Source organism: Xenopus laevis, chromosome 5L (assembly GCF_017654675.1).
Source record: "Xenopus laevis strain J_2021 chromosome 5L, Xenopus_laevis_v10.1, whole genome shotgun sequence".
In the NCBI taxonomy this organism is placed as follows: domain Eukaryota; kingdom Metazoa; phylum Chordata; class Amphibia; order Anura; family Pipidae; genus Xenopus; species Xenopus laevis.
The window spans coordinates 162139307-162158287 of NC_054379.1; the positions used below are offsets into that span (position 1 = coordinate 162139307).

Genomic DNA, 18981 nt, shown 5'->3' on the forward strand with positions numbered 1-18981 from the left:
TAGAATTAGCCATTCTATAACATACTAAAAGTTAATTTAAAAGTGAACCACCCCTTTAAACCTGCTGGTACTGCCTATTAAAATAACCCATATAATAATCATCATCATATCATGACATAAGGCCATTTCCCGTTGCCATACACATTTCCAGTTTAATGTTGGAGTCTAGTCGGTGCCTATTCATTCTGTAATAAGCAGCCTGTCTCCATCCTTCAGAGGTTAAACTACAACTCCCATAATCCTGCTGGCAGTCATTGGTGTAAGACAGGTGTGATGGTGATATGGTGTAATACGGTCAATTCTGCACTGATCCCGCCAATTAAACTTCAGCTCCATCCTATTGCTAGTGTTGGTTGGCTTATACTGTTCACTGGCCAATCAGATTTAACGAGTTGCAAACACTGGGTCTAGGAGTAACTGACAGTTTCAGGCTGCAGCTGCTGCTATTGTTCACACAACAAGACACAGAATATTGCTAGTTACTGTAACACGACTAAATATCACCGATCTCAACACAGAACAAGTAGCGGTTCAGAGAGCCCCCAGCCTCATACTTGCAGGATATTTGCTAGGGATGCACAGACAAGAGGCAGTTTGATTTTTCAGGTTCTAAGATGAATCTTTGTGCTCGTCAATATCTTGTGGATTGTTACACGTCTGCAAATATTAGGGATGCACCGAATCCACTATTTTGGATTCGACCGAGTCTCCGAAACCCTGGTGGAAGATTTGGCCGAATACCGAACCGAATCCAAATTTGCATAAGCAAATTAGGGGCAGGAAAGAAAAAAAGTGGAAAAAATTCTTCTTTTGTGATGAAAAGTCACGTGATTTCCCTACCCACCCCTAATTTACATATGCAAATTAGGATTCGGTTCAGCCAGGCACGAGGATTCTGCCGAATCCTGCTGAAAAAAGCCGAATCCCGAACCGAATCCTGGATTCTGTGCATCCCTAATATTTGCAGACGTGTAACAATCCACAAGATATTGACGAGCACAAAGATTCATCTTAGAACCTGAAAAATCAAACTGCCTCTTGTCTCTCTCTCAGGCCTGTCCAAAACCACCAGCGACTTCCCGATGGCAGGCAGTACCTAGGCGGGTGTCCACATATTGAGCTGGGAGAGCCAATCAGAGCTGTCCGTGGTTTTGAAAAATAGCCAATAAAATCAGAAAACGTAAAACTCGTCCTTTGGGGTATGTATGGCGTCTGCTCAGCGACCGACTCTGGATAAAGGTGCATTATGTGCCGTCATGTTTTTCCCAATCGTGAGCCAAAGTTTCCATCACTGGGATCTGATTGATTCAATCCCATGATCCTTTGGGTAAATAAAGTACATCTGGGGGGTTGGACGTTCCCTTTGTGCTTGCACCAGACCTAGGGATGCCAATGCTGTAGAGACGGAGCCCGGCATCCGGGGGAGGAGCCATGTCCCTCCGTAACCCACGACAGTCACTTGCTATGAACCTCCTCCGATACCTGAGACACGGTGCTGAGATACTGCCAACTGATGGCAGCCAATAGCATGACGCATGACAAGTAGATGGGGGAGAAATGGTTCCGGGAAGCCAACGAGGCGTCGGACAAACTTAAATTCCTAACGGAAGTGACGATGTGTTGGGTGCGGCCGGACGAGGGGTCTGTCAGGGGGATTTTCTGGTAGATCTGTGGATAAAATAGGAATAAAACATATTATACCAGTAACAAGATTACAGCTGGGGGGCGTGTCCTTTTATCCACCTATGGGGAAGAAGAGCACTTACCTCCTCTACATACTGGTACATGATGGCTCTCACCGCCTCTATATTGGTAGCATCCATCATTAGGGTCACCGCCTGCCCCTTGCGGATCTTTACCACCCCTTTAAACACTTGCTGGTTGTTGTAACATGCGGCCAAGGTGGCAATAGCCATCACCTAAAGGCAAAGGGGAGAACACAACCATTATACTGCCCACACCTTAATTATAGGCACAGCAGCAGCCACTAGATTTGCAGCCAAACCTTCCTCCAAAAGCTGCTTTACTTTCATCAGGGCTGCCATTAGGAGGTACATTTGTACTGGGCCCTGGCCTAAAGGGGGGCCCAGCTGTGCTGCACTTTTCAAATTAGCCAGGCCCCCCTTGACAGTGCCAAACTCCCAGTGCCGAAGAGTCCAAGACCCAAAGAGCCGAAGTCCCAAAGAGCAGAGGTTCAGAAGAGCCAGAGTCCCAAAGAGAAGAAGACCCAAAGAGCCCAAGACCCAAAGGGCCCAAGACCCAAAGAGACCAAGACCCAAAGAGACCAAGACTTGCAGTCCTAAAGAGTAGAAGAGCCAAAGACCCAATGTTCCGAAGAGCAGAAGTCCTGAAGAGCCAAAGACCCGAAAGCAGAAGTCCCTAAGAGCCCAAGACTCAAAGTCCCAAAGAGTCGAAGAGCCAAAGTCCCGAAGAGTTGAAGACCTGAAGCCTCAAACCTGAAGCGCCAAAGACGCAAAGCCACGAAAAAACTCAAAGCCACGAAAGGAGCCTAAGGTAAGTTCCACTGAACACTAATGTGTTTATTTTTTATTTATTCTATATAGGCCCCTGGCCACCAATTTTTTTTATTTTAAGGAGGGCTCTGGTAACCAATGTTTTTTTTTTTTAAAAGCGTTTATGTGGGACCCTGGCTGCCAATGTTTTTTTTTTAACTTATAGAGGGTTCCTGAACACCAGTGGCTTTTTATAACTTTTATAACTGTGTGTGTGTGGAGGGGGTTAACGTTTTTAGAGCTGTGTGGCCTTTTTACTGTGATGTGGGGTGGGCGGAATGTGAGGTGGGGCTGGGTGGGACCAGGGGGCACACAAAGTGTTGTTGTTCGGGGCCCCATGATTTCTGATGGTGGCCCTGACTTTCATAGCCCAAGAAGAAGTGCCACTTGGGGAGTACTTGTCTCGCCCCAATAACGTTAGCATGATGTTCAGTTCCTGGGCTTGTCAGTATTGTGCACCATGGTAAATAAGAGTCATTTAGGTGCCCCAGGAGAAAGATGACAGTGAAGAAACAACATGGCTGTAAGTAGAGAAGCAAACTAGCCCCCCTGTCTGATAAGGAATGTCTCTCACCTGTGGAATTGAGCAGAAGTTGAAGACGCTCTGGTTCTTTAGTCGGGAAAGGTAAGTGAGGACGTCGGGGACGTGATGGAGAGCGTTGGTTATTAGTTCATTCATACAATGCACCGCTGGGACTATCTGCTCCGGGTTGGCCAGGTCTGACAGCTTCTTCCCATACTTGCCCCAAACCTGGAACATGTAAAACAAAGATTAAATGCAACTTGCATCACTCCAGCCAACAGCAGGTGTGGGGGGGGGGTCCAGGGATTTGTAGCCCAAGTAAAACTGTCGGGCCAATCCAGCCACTTGCCTCTTTGGGCCAGAACTCTCGGCCTTCCATCTGGTCCTCCAGGTAGTCTCGGATGATGTTGGTTTTCTGTAGGAAAAGTCCCATGGAATTTGAGAGCTTTGTATCCAGGCCCACGATGGGATCTTCCAGTTCGGAGGCAGAAAACAGACGAGACAATCCGATGCCGACAAGGCCAGCGACGTAGTGACAGTACTGCCCGGGGGAAAGAAACAAAATTGGCCACAAAAACAAACTAGTAATTGTTGACTGCTAGGGTTACATTACCCTTGTCACAAGATGGCAGTTTAAATACCAGTTAGGACTGTGGGACGACTAACAATACCTGAAGGACTATAGTGTAGAGACTATAACAAATTGACTAACACCCCTGTCTTCCTTACCTGGTCCCACTCCTGCAGGGTCTCAACCTTCTTCTCCAAATATTCAGACATTCCGACTCCCATCTTGTGACAGATATCTGCAATGACTTCCTGGTAAATCGCTTCCAGTTTCCTGAACTCCAGGGAAATCTAGAAACAGACAAGTCATGAGGCTAGAGATGGGCAAAGCTACAGTATATACAAATAGAATATATTTAAGCAGATTTTCCCTCCTGACCCCCAGAAAATGAATTGCACCCTATTTATCCTCTCAGAGACAGAAGAACAAAGTTAAGGTGCCAGGGTTCAGTGAATGGGGACACAGCTGTGCAAGGCTGGGGTGCAAGGGTGCAGGGCTGGGGTGCAAGGGTGCAGGGCTGAGGTGCAAGGGTGCAGGGCTGAGGTGCATGGATTGGCTTGAGTGCAAGGGTGCATGGCTTGAGTGCAAGGGTGCAAGGCTTGAGTGCAAGGCTGGGGTGCAGGGCTGGGGTGCAAGGCTTGAGTGCAAGGGTGCAAGGCTGAGGTGCATGGATTGGCTTGAGTGCAAGGCTGGGGTGCAAGGCTGGGGTGCAAGGCTTGAGTGCAAGGCTGGGGTGGATGGCTTGGCTTGAGTGCAAGGGTGCAAGGCTTGAGTGTAAGAGTGCATGGCTGGGGTGCAAGGCTGTGTGGTCACTAATAAGGGACAGAATATCCCATGCAGGTTCCATACCGTGGGGAAATCCTCCAGCACCTGCTTGTCCTTCTCTTTACTGCCCATATACCTCCAGTCGGCCTGGTACAGGTAAGTGTGAAAGTCGTGCAACATGGGGATCTTTGTCTCCAGAGCGATGGTCATGTCGTCCTCCACTGTATCCAGAGCCCTCAGCACCAGGTAGAATATACACACCGCGTGCCTGGCACAGACAAACACATCCGGGTTATAGTTGGACACACGTTGGTTATGCTGATAGATAGGCAGCTGGGCAGAGGTTGGGCAAGAGCTTTAGGGGAACAAAAAAAAGAGCTACCGGCACAAACAGGCAAGTGTTTATTGTGTCACAATATTGTGTTATTGTGATTTTGTTTGTGACACAATAAACAGGGGTTCTCTGATTTTTTTGTTCCACTGGATCTAGGGGAGGGCTGTCTCCCCAGAGGACTGTGCACCGGGCTATAGTATTAAAGGAGAACATTACATTGGATGATGTAGCTTTAAGTGACAATACACCTAAAATAAAATGACTTTGTTTTAAAGAGCCAGTAGCAACAAATAGGAGAACTAAACTATATTTTATATAGTGAACTTATTGCACGAGGCTAAAGTTTGAGCTTGTCAATAGCAGCAATGATCCAGGACTTCAAACTTGTCACAGGGGGTCACCATCTTGGAAAGTGTCTGTGACACTCACATGCTCAGTGGGCTCTGATTGGCTGTTGAGAAGCTAAGCTTAGGGCTCGTCACTAATTCTCCAGCAGAAAATGAGCTTCCCTGGCTGTAATATAAGCTGATGCTACAGGTTTGCTGATTATTAAATTCTGATGCTAATTGCACTGGTTTCTGTGCTGCCATGTAGTAATTATGTGTATTAATGACTAATCAGCCTTATATTGTGACATTTCTATTCTATGTGTACTGTATATTGTGAGTGGGTCCCTAAGCTCAGTAAGTGACAGCAGCACAGAGCATGTGCAGTGAATCAGCAGAAAAGAAGATGGGGAGCTACTGGGGCATCTTTGGAGACACAGATCTTTACTGCTAAAGGGCTGTGGTTGCCTTGGGCTGGTACAGAAGCACAAAACATCATGTACAATATTTCTAGCTACTTCTTTAGTTAGGCTTTAGTTCTCCTTTAAGGGAAGGTCTGGGAGTGCATGCAAACAGTGCTTTGGGCAATAGTGTCACTCAGCAGACACGTCTGTTATATAATGGTTACTCATGACATTATGGGTAATACAAATGCACGATAATAAAACACATCCCTTATCACCACCCCATTAGCTCTCCTACCCCCCCCCCATCCCATATTTACACAGTTATATGCCGAGCAAGATGCTTATTCAGAAAGGGCGGGCCAAGCAGTTCCAGGGTGCATCTCTTTTAGCCAATCAAACGTGGCCACACTTCTCCGAGTGCCTAATGGATTAACTGATTAAAATCAGACTGGACATTAAACACATCAGACCAATCAGAGGAGCATTTAGATGGGTAAAAAGAGGGAAGTGAATTTTGGGGAGAGAATAGGCAGAAAGAGGAAAAGCAGAGTAGGAAGTGGTCAGTAAACATCTGCTGTGTTTAATAGGAAACTTCTCTTTCTCACTGGCACTTCCTATTTAGTTTTATTCTGTTTTATTTTGGTTGGGGAGTATTCATCTTGCAGTTAGTCGGGGATAGACTCACCTTATTAGCTAAACATTCTGATTCCCTAAAGCAGATTTCCAGGGTCTTTAACACCCCACCCAAAGGCTCCAGTTAGCAGGTTTCATCAGAGCCGGTTCTGCTGCGGGGTACAGCTGGCATATGCCATACATTTCCCAAGTACTAACAGCAGGAGTAACGGCAGGAGTAATGGCAGGACTAACGGCAGGACTAACAAACAGCAGGACTAACATCAGGAGTAACGGCAGGACTAAAAGCAGGACTAACAGCAGGACTAACGGCAGGAGTAACGGCAGGAGTAATGGCAGGAGTAATGGCAGGACTAACGGCAGGACTAACATCAGGAGTAACGGCAGGACTAACAGCAGGACTAACGGCAGGACTAACAAACAGCAGGACTAACATCAGGAGTAACGGCAGGACTAACAGCAGGACTAACGGCAGGAGTAACGGCAGGAGTAATGGCAGGAGTAATGGCAGGACTAACAAACAGCAGGACTAACAGCAGGAGTAACGGCAGGAGTAATGGCAGGACTAACGGCAGGAGTAATGGCAGGACTAACGGCAGGACTAACAAACGGCAGGACTAACAAACAGCAGGACTAACACAGCAGGACTAACAGCAGGAGTAACGGCAGGAGTAACAGCAGGACTAACGGCAGGACTAACGGCAGGAGTAACGGCAGGACTAACAAACAACAGGACTAACAAACAGCAGGAGTAACAGCAGAAGTAACAGCAGGAGTAACAGCAGGACTAACAAACAGCAGGACTAACAGCAGGAGTAACGGCAGGATTAACAGCAGGACTCCCTCACCAAACCAGTTAAGACAAAGTGATGGATGGCACACAGTAAATAGTGACAGCTTGAAATTTCCTGCACTCCACCTATGCAGCGTGTCAGGCTTTATTAATAAACATGGGGGAGGGGCTAGAGGTGTTAGTGCCTGGGGCGTGCAGAGGGAGTGGTAAAACTAAAAACAACAAGACACCCAGCCAGCTGCTCAGGGGCACAGAGGGGCAATTCTGTATAAATCCCAGGAACGTACTGATAAGGTCACACCCAGAATGTTCAAGAACGATTCGTCATTGCTGAGACCTGACCTCAGACTAAACAACGAGCTTAGTTACTGCAGGACTGTGTATCCCTATAGTAAGGTGGTGTATAATATATCGTGAATAAAGTACCCCCTCTTGTAAATTATAAGGATATTAGAAGTCACTGAGGAGTTTCATGACCATATAAAAGTACGAGGCTGAAGGCCGAGTGTTTTTATACAGGTCATGGAACTCCGAGGTAAATTCTCATATTTTACAACTGGGGGTACTTTATTTATTATAATACACACGTTTAAGTGAGTCATGTGACAGAAATTACATCAGAACTCACCGTTTATAACTGATGACATCAGAACTCACCGTTTATAAGGATATAATTTACAGGATATTCATGGCTTTTGTGTATTATATAATATAATATATACTGTGTGTATATTGCCACAGAACACCTTGGACAGATAGCAGGAACAGAGCGAGGGTTCATTTCTGCTGCTCCCTCTGTAGTAATGAGTGGTATCAGGCACATAGTGGTGTATATGGAGAGAGTGCTTTACTACAGGACCACAGAGTAGTACAAGTGGGTATCATACATAGTGGTGTATATGGAGCGAGTGCCTTACTACAGGACCACAGAGTAGTACAACTGGGTGTCATACAGTACATAGTGGTGTATGTGGAGCGAGTGCCTTACTACAGGACCACAGAGTAGTACAACTAGGTATCATACATAGTGGTGTATATGGAGAGAGTGCCTTACTACAGGACCACAGAGTAGTACAACTGGGTATCATACATAGTGGTGTATATGGAGAGAGTGCCTTACTACAGGACCACAGAGTAGTACAACTGGGTGTCATACATAGTGGTGTATATGGAGAGAGTGCCTTACTACAGGACCACAGAGTAGTACAACTGGGTATCATACATAGTGGTGTATATGGAGAGAGTGCCTTACTAAAGGGACCACAGAGTAGTACAACTGGGTGTCATAAATAGTGGTGTATATAGAGAGAGTGCCTTACTACAGGACCCCAGGGCAGTACAAGTGGGTGTCAGGCACATAGTGGGGAGCACCCCATGGCAGTAGGAACAGCTCTCCTTTGAAATGGGCTCTGCATGTTGCCCTGCTACAGCTTTTGGTGTGCAACAACTCCCACCACCCTTAGTTACGAGTATTTTCCAGACCATATAACTCACCGCAACTCCCCGTCCAGCGCTTGTATGACAGCGGCGAAACTCCTGCTGGTCTCATTGAGGTATCGGTAGCAGGTCTGCAGGCTGTCGCTCATGGAGTCCTGTTGGAGGAAATAGACGGGATGAATCCTGCACACTGCCTGACTCTGGGGGGCAAAGCATATCTGCACCGTGCGGCCCTCCTTCAGACCCCTCTCCTGTAGTCGGCTGGCAGTCAGCAGTGAGCGCTGGCCACAAGGCTTCTGAGCTGGGCCCAGAGACAGAGTCCGCTTGAACAGGGAGACGGCAGTTTTGCAATTCACGCTGGCCATCAGCCAAACTTGCCAGAACTTTCCCCAGTGCTGGGAACTTAAAGTAATTGTGCACTGGGCCTGGGGGCAAGGGCTCCTGAGTTAGGGAGGGGGGCCCTAGTTGTGCCCAAAGTCACAGGCATTGCAACAGGCAGCGAGGGCTTCTCACAACACAAACTGCCAACACGCCCACCCCCCCTGCACTGCAATGTTTTCTTCCTTGCCCAGAGTGGGCGGGGCAGCCTCTGAGAAACTTTAACTCTTTGCACTCCAGACTGACAGACAAGAAGCTGCATGTTTAACTGAGGGGCAGGGTAAAAAAGCCTCAAGTCTCTGCTGCTGTGTGAAAAGGCACTAGCAGGGAGCACTGAGGCTAGCAGGGAGCACCGAGGCTAGCAGGGAGCACCGAGGCTAGCAGGGAGCACCGAGGCTAGCAGGGAGCACCGAGGCTAACAGGGAGCACCGAGGCTAACAGGGAGCACCGAGGCTAGCAGGGAGCACCGAGGCAGGGAGCACCGAGGCTAGCAGGGAACACAAAGGCTAGCAGGGAACACAAAGGCTAGCAGGGAACACAAAGGCTAGCAGGGAGCACTGAGGCCAGCAGGGAGCACTGAGGCCAACAGGGAGCACTGAGGCCAGCAGGGAGCACTGAGGCCAGCAGGGAGCACTGAGGCCAGCAGGGAGCACTGAGGCCAGCAGGGAGCACTGAGGCCAGCAGGGAGCACTGAGGCCAGCAGGGAGCACTGAGGCCAGCAGGGAGCACTGAGGCCAGCAGGGAGCACTGAGGCCAGCAGGGAGCACTGAGGCCAGCAGGGAGCACTGAGGCCAGCAGGGAGCACTGAGGCCAGCAGGGAGCACAGAGGCCAACAGGGAGCACTGAGGCCAACAGGGAGCACTGAGGCCAGCAGGGAGCACTGAGGCCAGCAGGGAGCACTGAGCCAGCAGGAGCACTGAGGCCAGCAGGAGCACTAGGCCAGCAGAGCACTGAGGCCAGCAGGGAGCACTGAGGCCAGCAGGGAGCACTGAGGCCAGCAGGGAGCACTGAGGCTAGCAGGGGGCACTGAGGCTAGCAGGGGGCACTGAGGCTAGCAGGGGGCACTGAGGCTAGCAGGGGGCACTGAGGCTAGCAGGGAGCACTGAGGCTAGCAGGGAGCACTGAGGCTAGCAGGGAGCACTGAGGCTATCAGGGAGCACTGAGGCTATCAGGGAGCACTGAGGCTAGCAGGGAGCACAGAGGCTAGCAGGGAGCACAGAGGCTAACAGGGAGCACTGAGGCTAGCAGGGAGCACTGAGGCTAGCAGGGAGCACTGAGGCTAGCAGGGAGCACTGAGGCTAACAGGGAGCACTGAGGCTAGCAGGGAGCACTGAGGCTAGCAGGGAGCACAGAGGCTAACAGGGAGCACTGAGGCTAGCAGGGAGCACTAAGGCTAGCAGGGAGCACTGTGGCTAACAGGGAGCACTGAGGCTAGCAGGGAGCACTGGGGCTAACAGGGAGCACTAAGGCTAGCAGGGAGCACTAAGGGTAGTAGAGACTAGGAGCTCTGCTAGAATAAAACCTGGAAGAAGGGGCACAGTTATAGTTGCCATGTTCTCCTGTAGAACTGACAGTACTCACCGGGTCCAGTGTGGGTAGCACAGCCCTGCAGCCTCCCATCTTGAACTTGAATAGATTGTATATCTCCTCCGGGTGCCCGAGAGACCTGAGTATGTCCATAGCTGCGCGCAGAGAAGCCGGCTACACACCTCTATGTAACCCTACAGTCCCTATACCGCATCCATCAGTACAGCTATGAACGCACCGCCCAATTCCACAACCAGAGCCAATCACCGCGCGTGTTACGCCTACTTTGTCACGGAGACGAGTAAACTGATGGTACTCTGGTGGACTGACTTTTCCTATTGGCTAGCTAGCTGTCGGACCAGCGCATGCCAACCAATAAAGAGAAACCTGTTGCTGGGCTGACGTATGGCACTCCGCGCCTATTGGTTGCATGTCAAATGTTTACGTTAAACGTCAGCAGAGCGAATGCAGGTTGGGCGGGGCTGGCGCTGTCAGGGTTGGTTGTGGGCTGATGTTGTTCCAGACAGTTCTAATGATGTTGCAATTCGGTCACTGGGTTTCCACAGGGGTCAGTGGCTCTGGGGACAGAGAATTGAGGTTGTAAAGGGGGCGTAATGCAGTTCAATAGAAGAGGTTTGGGGTGGATTACATACCTCCCAACATTTTGGAAGTAAAAAGAGGGACAACATTTTTTTTCCGCACGTAGCGCAGCAATTTGTTGACCACACCCTTTATGTGGCCACACCCCCTAATTACCATGTTTGTTTTACAAAATTTGGCAGGTTATGAAAGTTTGAAAATATTTCTCCTTATCTAAACTGTGTTTTTGTGTCTCAAAATTGTTACAAAGTATCTTATTTGCACCTGTTAGCTGTTCTGGGCTCTCTGCTAAAAGCCAATTAAGTGAGAAACTTTGTTTCTTTTTCTGGCTGTTCAGTGCAGAGAAAAGAGGGACTTTCCAGTACAAATGAGGGACTGCGGGTTGAGCTGTCAAAAGAGGGACTGTCCCTCCGAAAAAGGGACAGTTGGGAGGTCTGTGGATAGACCGGCAGGTTGTGTGGTAAATAGTTGTACATAGTCCTGTATTGTGGTGAGACAGGCTGTGGGCTTGGAAAGTGGCGCCAAGTAACAACTGGTTTTAAAGAGGAATTTTACTTTGGGCCAAACACTTCAGTTGTCTCTTCCCAGTTGTGTGTGACCTTCATGCCAGGCAGCTGCCTCTTACTAGGCCGTGAATACTGAAGCTGGCCAGAGACAGGCCCATAGACGCACACATAATAACATACAAAACTGATTTCCGCGAGATATTCGGTGCGTGTAAAGGTCCCCATAGACGCAAAGATTTTTCTTTGGTGAACGACCGATTTTAGTGCAATCCAACCAACCCGTCAAATTATTGGGAATCAATTAGTCGCGCATCTAACAATTTTTCGTCCGACACCCGTCAGAAAATTAATTGCCAGGTTAAAAAATGTTCATCGGCCACAGTGAAATCTATTTGTTTTCAAGCAGGCAGCTCCCCTCAGTTTTCCTGGCTTCAACTAAACAACATCGCTTGAAAAGGTCTTGATAATCTTGGTCTCACGATAACGAAAGATTTTTTAAAAATCTTAACATCCATGACCAGTTTATGGTGGGAAAAGAGACGACCAATATCGGCAGAAAACTTGGATATCGATCGGGCTGGACGGAAAATGTTAGGGATGTACCGAATCCACTATTTGGGATTCGGCCGAATCCTTGGTGAAAGATTCGTCCGAGAACCGAATCCTAATTTGCATATGCAAATTAGGGTCTGGAAAGGAAAAAGTGGAAAAAAGTCTTCTTTTGTGACAAAAAGTCACGTGATTCCCCTCCCCTAATTTACATATGCAAATTAGGATTTGGATTCGGTTCGGCCAGGCACAAGGATTTGGCCGAATCCCAAACTAAATCCTGGATTCGGTGCATCCCTAGTTCCCAGTATAAACATGTTCCGCTCTAATAGATTAAGGACAGTTTTTGTGTTTTAAAACTTGTTGAAAAATCTCAGCAGTTGCAGTTTGTTTCTTCTATTAGATTAATAAATTCATCTATCTCTTCTGCCATCAGAAATCATCATCAACAATCATACAACAAAATTATCAGGCCCCTCCCCCTGGGAACCTAACAGTTAAAAACCAAAACAGATATTGGTGGCCAGGGGATATTATGGTCCCAGGTTCTCCATTAATAAAGAAGCCTATTTCCAATATATATTCATTAAAAAGTTAGTCAATTTTTTTAAAAAAAAAAAAAAGCAACAACCTTGTGAACTAGCCATTAGCTCAATGAGAAAATTCGGTATAGAACTGTTTTAGAGGTAACCTACTTTGTATTGCTCTACCGTGCATGGTAGTTCCCCCACCACTGTAGATTGCAAGTACCAGAATAGTATCTGTTATCCAGAAAGCGCCAAATATTTTAATAAAATATTTCAAATGTTTAAAAATGATTTCCTTTTTCTGTGTAGTAATAAAACAGTAACTTGTATTTGATCCCAACTACCGTATATACTTGAGTATAAGCTGTCCCGAGTATAAGCCGAGGTACCTAATTTTACCTCCAAAAACTGGGAAAGCTTATTGACTCGAGTATAAGCCGAGGGTGAGAAATGCAGCAGCTTCTGGTAAGTTTCAATCAAAAAATTGAGGGTTTCTGCTCCCATTGGAGGTGCTGGCGTCTCGTTTTTAGATGCCGGCGACCATTCTTGGACGCCGGCGAATATTCTTGGAGACTATTCTTAGACGCCGGCGACTATTCTTGGACGCCGGCGACTATTCATTGCGCCGTTTTTGCGCTTGACCCGAGTATAAGCCGAGGTAGAGTTTTTCAGGATATTTTGGGGGCTGAAAAACTCGGCATATACTCGAGTATATACGGTAAGATAAACTGTAATTAATCCTAATTGGAGGCAAAACAATCCTACTGGCTTTATTTAAAAGATCTTTTAGTAGACAGAGGCACATTTATCAAGGGTTGAATTTCAAATTCATGTGAGTTTGTTTTTTTTAAACTCCCATAAACTCTAAATTCGAGCAATCGAAATGTATTAATAAAATCTAATTTTCTCAGCTTGGACGAATTTGATCGGCCGGAAAACTAGAATCGAATTCTATTTGAATTAGAAAAACTCGAATTGAATAAAAAAAACTCGATGTCAGGAAGGCTGGACCTCTCCCATCGACTTATACAGCAATTCGGCAGGTGTAAGGTGGCGAATAGTCACTATAGGAGGCATGTCCAAAGTCAAGCCCGGGGGCCAATTGCTGCCCGTTTCCAAATTTACACCCACCCTCAGCCTCCATCATGAAATTAATACACTTGGTATATACTGCTGCCTGTGTGCTGAAGGTGTTAGCAATAGACACACTGACACATAGGGGCACATTTACTAAGGGTCGTATATCGAGGGTTAATTAACCCTCTAAGTAAAATCCTTTGACTTCGAATATCGAAGCCGAAGGATTTACCGCAAATACTTTGATCGATCGATCGAAGGAAAAAATCGTTCGTTCGAAAGATTAAATCCTTCGAATCTAAGGATTTTCCTTCAATCAAAAAACCCTTATAAAAGTAATGAGGAAGGTCCCCATAGGCTAACATTGTGGCTCGGTAGGTTTAAAGTGGCGAAGTATGTAGTCAAAGTTTTTTAGTACTTCGACTATCGAATAGTCGAACGATTTTTAGTTCGAATCTGAGTCGTAGTCGAAGTAGCCTATTTGATGGTCGAAGTACCCAAAAAAAAAAGTTTTTTTACTTCGAATCCTTCACTCGAGCTTAGTACATGTGCCCCATAGTGATGCGCCACTCTCACATACTTCTTTAGGGCTGATGGTGTCAATAGACGTACTGACGTGCCAGTACAGTAAACTAAAGAGAGCAGCGCGTCACTATGTGCCAATACGTGTCTATTACTAACACCTTCAGCACACAGGCAGCAGTATAGTTTCTCCTTTAAAGGGCCAGCGTATGATAAATCTCGAAATTCAAATTAAAACTCGAATCGAGTTTGGATAACTCACAATTCGAATGAGAGTTTTGACCAAAAATAAAATATTTGAAAAAATCTGCCCCTTAAAGTGATCCAAACTACAGAAAGACCCTTGATCTGGAAAACCCCAGGTCCTGATCATTCTGGACAACAAGTCCATGTATACAGTTTAAGCCTGCATAGACTCTACTATGTTCAGTAGAACATCGGTCATTGACACTGTTTTATGTAAATTGCAAGTGTTTCTAAGGTCACTCGTAGGAGGTTTATATCAGTTTTTAGGTTTATATCCCATTTAATTATCAGACATAACATATGGATATGCACATTGAGCTGCTGAAAGTCAAACAGGAATGACATGTTGTATACTGTTCATATCAGTCATGATGGCCATTGTGCTATTCATTGCCAACTACAGCTCTCAATTGAGGTACTGGCTATAGTCTTCCCCACAAGCAGCACTCAGGTTTTAGGGGCAGTTCCACACAATAGATGAATATCTGGAGAGACTCCTTATATACTATTCACCCCTAATACTGATACAGGTATGGGACTGGTTATCCAGAATGCTTGAGACCTGGGGTTTTCGAGAAATGGTAATTTGGATCTCCATACCTTAAAGCGGACCTGTCACCTACACATAAAAACCTGCATAATGAAAGTCCTTTGCAAATGAAACATGGAACACAAATTATTTTTTTCTGTAAAAATATATATACCTGTTATAAAAGGTGTTTCAATATCTGAGCTGTCAATCAAATATTATTTTCCACCCCTCTATGCCTCTAGGCATAGAGGTGGGGCAGTCAATTACTTTCACTTTCCATTCCCCCTTCCCCCCTCACAATCTATAATTGTATAGGACAATGTGCATGTGTAACGTTCAGTATCCCACAACCCAGAGTAAACCCCAATGTCCCGGGCTCGGCTCACGCTTCGGCCTACAACCGCCGCCTTTCACGTCGGGTGGGGCCCTCCGCTACTCGGATGCCGCCAGGACTTAATAGTGAGGAGACTGAGGGAAGAACTCTGGGCGAGCAAGGGAACTTAACGTAAAGGTTATCAAAGTCCAGGAACGGGCCGAGTCGAAACCAATCGGGAATGCAGTACAAATCGGTAAGCAAAAGAGTAATCGAGGTCACAAGCCAGGTCAGCAACTAACAGGGTCGAAGTACAGAACGGAATCCAAAGAGTAGTCAGGAACAAGCCAAAGGGTCAGGGCAGGCGGAAGTCAAACAGGAATCAGGAATAGCCAAAGGTCACAACAGGAATCACAGAAATAATCGCACCCAGGAACAGTATACAGAACCTACGTTGGGCAAGGCACAAAAGGACTGCTGGCCATTTAAAGATTTGAATTTGGCGCCATTGGATGCTGGCGAATCAGCGCCAGTGCCTGCGCAATCGCGCCAGCGTGACTATCCCTTTAATTCCAGCGCATGCGCGCCGCGCGCTCCATAGGAGCCGGCGCCTGAGGCCTAGCCGCATCGGCGGCGGGGAAGTGAGACGGGCGTCCCCGTCGAGGGGGCGGCAGGCGTCCCTGCCGTCCCCTAGGTAAGTATCTTACAGCATGGATATTAGGTCCCCCATTCTGGTGCATACACAAGATTTTGGGGGTGATACACAATTTGCCTTAACAACAGTGTCCACAAAATGGCAGCTGCCTGCTTGCTGTGATTGTGTAATTTCAAGACTGAAGGAAACAAAATGTAAATAATAAATATAGTGTAAGTAAAGTTTATTTTGCTCAACTAACATGATAGAAAAGAAGTTGGAATTATTTCTTAGGGTGACAGGTCCCCTTTAAGTCTACTAGAAAATCATATAAACATTAAATAAACCCAATAGGCTGGTTTTGCTTCCAATAAGGATTAATTATATCTTAGTTGGGATCAAGTACAAGCTACTGTTTTATTATTACACAGAAAAAGGAAATCATTTTTTAAATATTTGGATTATATGGATAAAATGGAGTCTATGGGAGATGGCCTTTCCCTAATTCAGCGCTTTCTGGATAACAGGTTTCCGGATAACAAATCCCATACCTGTAACAATTTATATGCTGTTCACGTATATATAGCGATGCACCATGGACAAAAGAAAAGACATTTGAACAGCAGCAATTTACTCCTTACAAACGACAGTGAGATCACTAGCATTACAAGAATACGACTGGCTGCAATTAAGATTAGTGCATTGTTTAATTAAAGGCTTGGGCGCACCCTTTATTTAAAATTATGAAAAATCCAATTGGCCCTATGTCTCAAAATTGTGAAATCTGGCGGCCCACATGAGCATATGGAGCATGCTGGGACATTCAATCATTATGCACTCATTTTTAAAGGTAAAATAAACCCCCTCATATTAGCCTGCACATCCAGTGTGGGACGGGGGGACGGACAGTTATGAACAATAAGTGCCCTTAAAGGAAAACTACACCCCAAAATGAATATTTAAGCAACAGATTTTTATATCAAATGAAGTGGCATGTTAGAGAATCTTACCAAACTGGAATATATATTTAAGTAAATATTGCCCTTTTACGTCTCTTGCCTCGTGCTGCCTCAGAGATCACCTGACCAGAAATACTACAACTCTAACTGTAACAGGAAGAGATCACCTGACCAGAAATACTGCAGCTCTAACTGTAAGAGGAAGAGATCACCTGACCAGAAATACTGCAGCTCTAACTGTAACAGGAAGAGATCACCTGACCAGAAATACTGCAGCTCTAACTGTAACAGGAAGAGATCACCTGACCAGAAATACTGCAGCTCTAACTTTAACAGTGTGGAAGCAAAAGACACAACTCTGCCTGTTAATTGGCTCATGTGACCTAACAAGTATGGTTTGTATGGCCCTTATTTTTTAAAATGGCAATTTTCTATTTATGATTACCCAATGGCACTTACTACTAAAAAAGTATATTATTATGAAAATGGTTTATTTACATGAAGTAGGGTTTTACAGATGAGCTGTTTTATGCAATATCTTTTTATAGAGACCTACATTGTTTGAGGGGGTATAGTTTTCCTTTAAGGGCAGACACACGTGAGGCAACTTCGGAATTCGAAGCATTCACAGTGCCAGCCAGCCGGCGATTTAGATTCTAGCCGGCGGTGTAGTGTATTTGTCTGTGACTTTACCACTGGAGTAATATAGAGGGTGCGGTGCTTCACCAGCAGCAGTTTCTCTCCAGTGCCTGTTTTGCAATGTCTTTCTCTCTCTCTCTTGCACAGCATGGTTGCACCCTGATGTTTGATGTTTTAAGTTATATCTTCATTGCTAAATAAACATGGAGAAAGTTGCTGTTAATGTGATACCTGGAGCCTTAGTATCACATACAGAACACTGAAAAGCTGAACAGTGACCACAACAGGCGGGAAGATTAGTCGCCTAAAGAAGGGGCAATTTGTCGCAGGGCGACTAAATCTCCCCTAAATCCGCATGTGTCTCTGCTAGGGTTGTCACCCGGCCGGTAGCCGGTAAAACATGGGCCGGGGCCGGTATTACAAATTTGCCGGTAATTTGTAATACCATTTACAAATCCCTTGCCTGCCGATGAAAATTTACATTTTCGGCGGCTTCGGGTGGTGGCCATGCCCCTTTTGTGAGGCTACCCCCGTGGCTCCACCCCTTTTGGGTTGCACCTGATCGGCTCCGAACAATTGCGTCACGTCCCGCCTAGGGTTGCCACCTTTATGTCTGGCTGAGGCCGGACAGGGGCGGGTCCATGACATCAGTGGGCGGACCCATGACGTCAGTGGGCGGGGCTATGATGCGGCAATCAGCGATTGGCCGATCGCCGTGTCAATAAAGGGAATCCCGGCCGGTTTTCCTTATTTGGAAAACCGGGCAGGAAGTATAAACCCGGGCAGCTCCTCAAAATACCGGGCTGTCCGGATCAAAACCGGACAGGTGGCAACCCTAATCACACCCCTTTAATTTACGCCCCCACCACTGGCCAAATTTTTTTTTTTTAAAAGGGGGCAACCCTAGTCTCTGCCCTAAATGAAACTTAAAGGCATTCTTACAGAATCTTATTCTTTTTGATCCTCACATTTATTTTCACAACAAAAGCAAAATTTTAGCACTAAAAATGTAAAAATTACTGTGAATATCGTTTGATTCACAGACAACAGAAACCCATATAACAGTTTACAGCATTTTCACCTTCATGCTTATTTATTTAACATGCAGATTTATCTACTGTGTGAAATCCCATTTTTGAGAAACCTCCAAAATATTTAAATGCAGTTTCTTATAGGGAAACTAAACAATTATTACATTTAGGCACCAGACCACTTCATACAGAAAATCCCAGGTCCCAAGCAATCCAGATACATTTTTTTCATGTACAGGGATAGGACCTAGTGCCGTGTCCCAGTGCATATTAAAGAAATCAGAGGGAAACCTGCTGTCATTATATGTTCAATCAGTTAAAGGGGTGGTTCACCTTTAAGTTAACTTTTAGGGGCATATTTATCAAGGGTCGAAATCCGAATTCAAAAAGTCCAACAGAAATTAAGTCAAAGTTTTTTTTTTTTGGTCGAATAGGTCAGTTTTCGATCGAATAGGTACAGTTCGGCCGAATTCGAATCGTACGAATCAAAAGAATATCGCATTCGATTCAAAGTTTTTCGCAAAAAGAAAATTAGATTTTTTCAAAGTTCACCAATTAACTCCCCATAGGTTCTAGGAGGTCCCCCATAGGCTAAAACAGCAATTCGGCAGGTTTTAGATGGCGAATGGTCGAAGTTTAATT

At 46.1% G+C, this 18981-nt stretch overlaps 1 protein-coding gene across 2 annotated transcripts; it reads right to left on the reverse strand.

Annotated features, from left to right (window-relative positions):
- Nucleotides 1-865: 865 nt before the first annotated feature.
- fdft1.L (farnesyl-diphosphate farnesyltransferase 1 L homeolog) lies at nt 866-10441 on the reverse strand. Of its 2 annotated transcripts, XM_018264100.2 has the most exons (8): nt 10259-10441; nt 8357-8454; nt 4454-4637; nt 3766-3894; nt 3386-3577; nt 3088-3264; nt 1767-1919; nt 866-1668 (listed from the first exon to the last, which is right to left on the reverse strand). In XM_018264100.2, the coding sequence occupies exons 1-8, from the start codon at nt 10355-10357 to the stop codon at nt 1456-1458; spliced, it is 1245 nt and encodes a 414-aa protein (XP_018119589.1). In that variant the 5' UTR covers nt 10358-10441; the 3' UTR covers nt 866-1455. The 2 variants fall into 2 exon arrangements, with proteins under 2 accessions (XP_018119589.1, XP_018119587.1); XM_018264098.2 differs by lacking the exon at nt 10259-10441 and having other exon boundaries at nt 8357-8835.
- Nucleotides 10442-18981: the final 8540 nt, after the last annotated feature.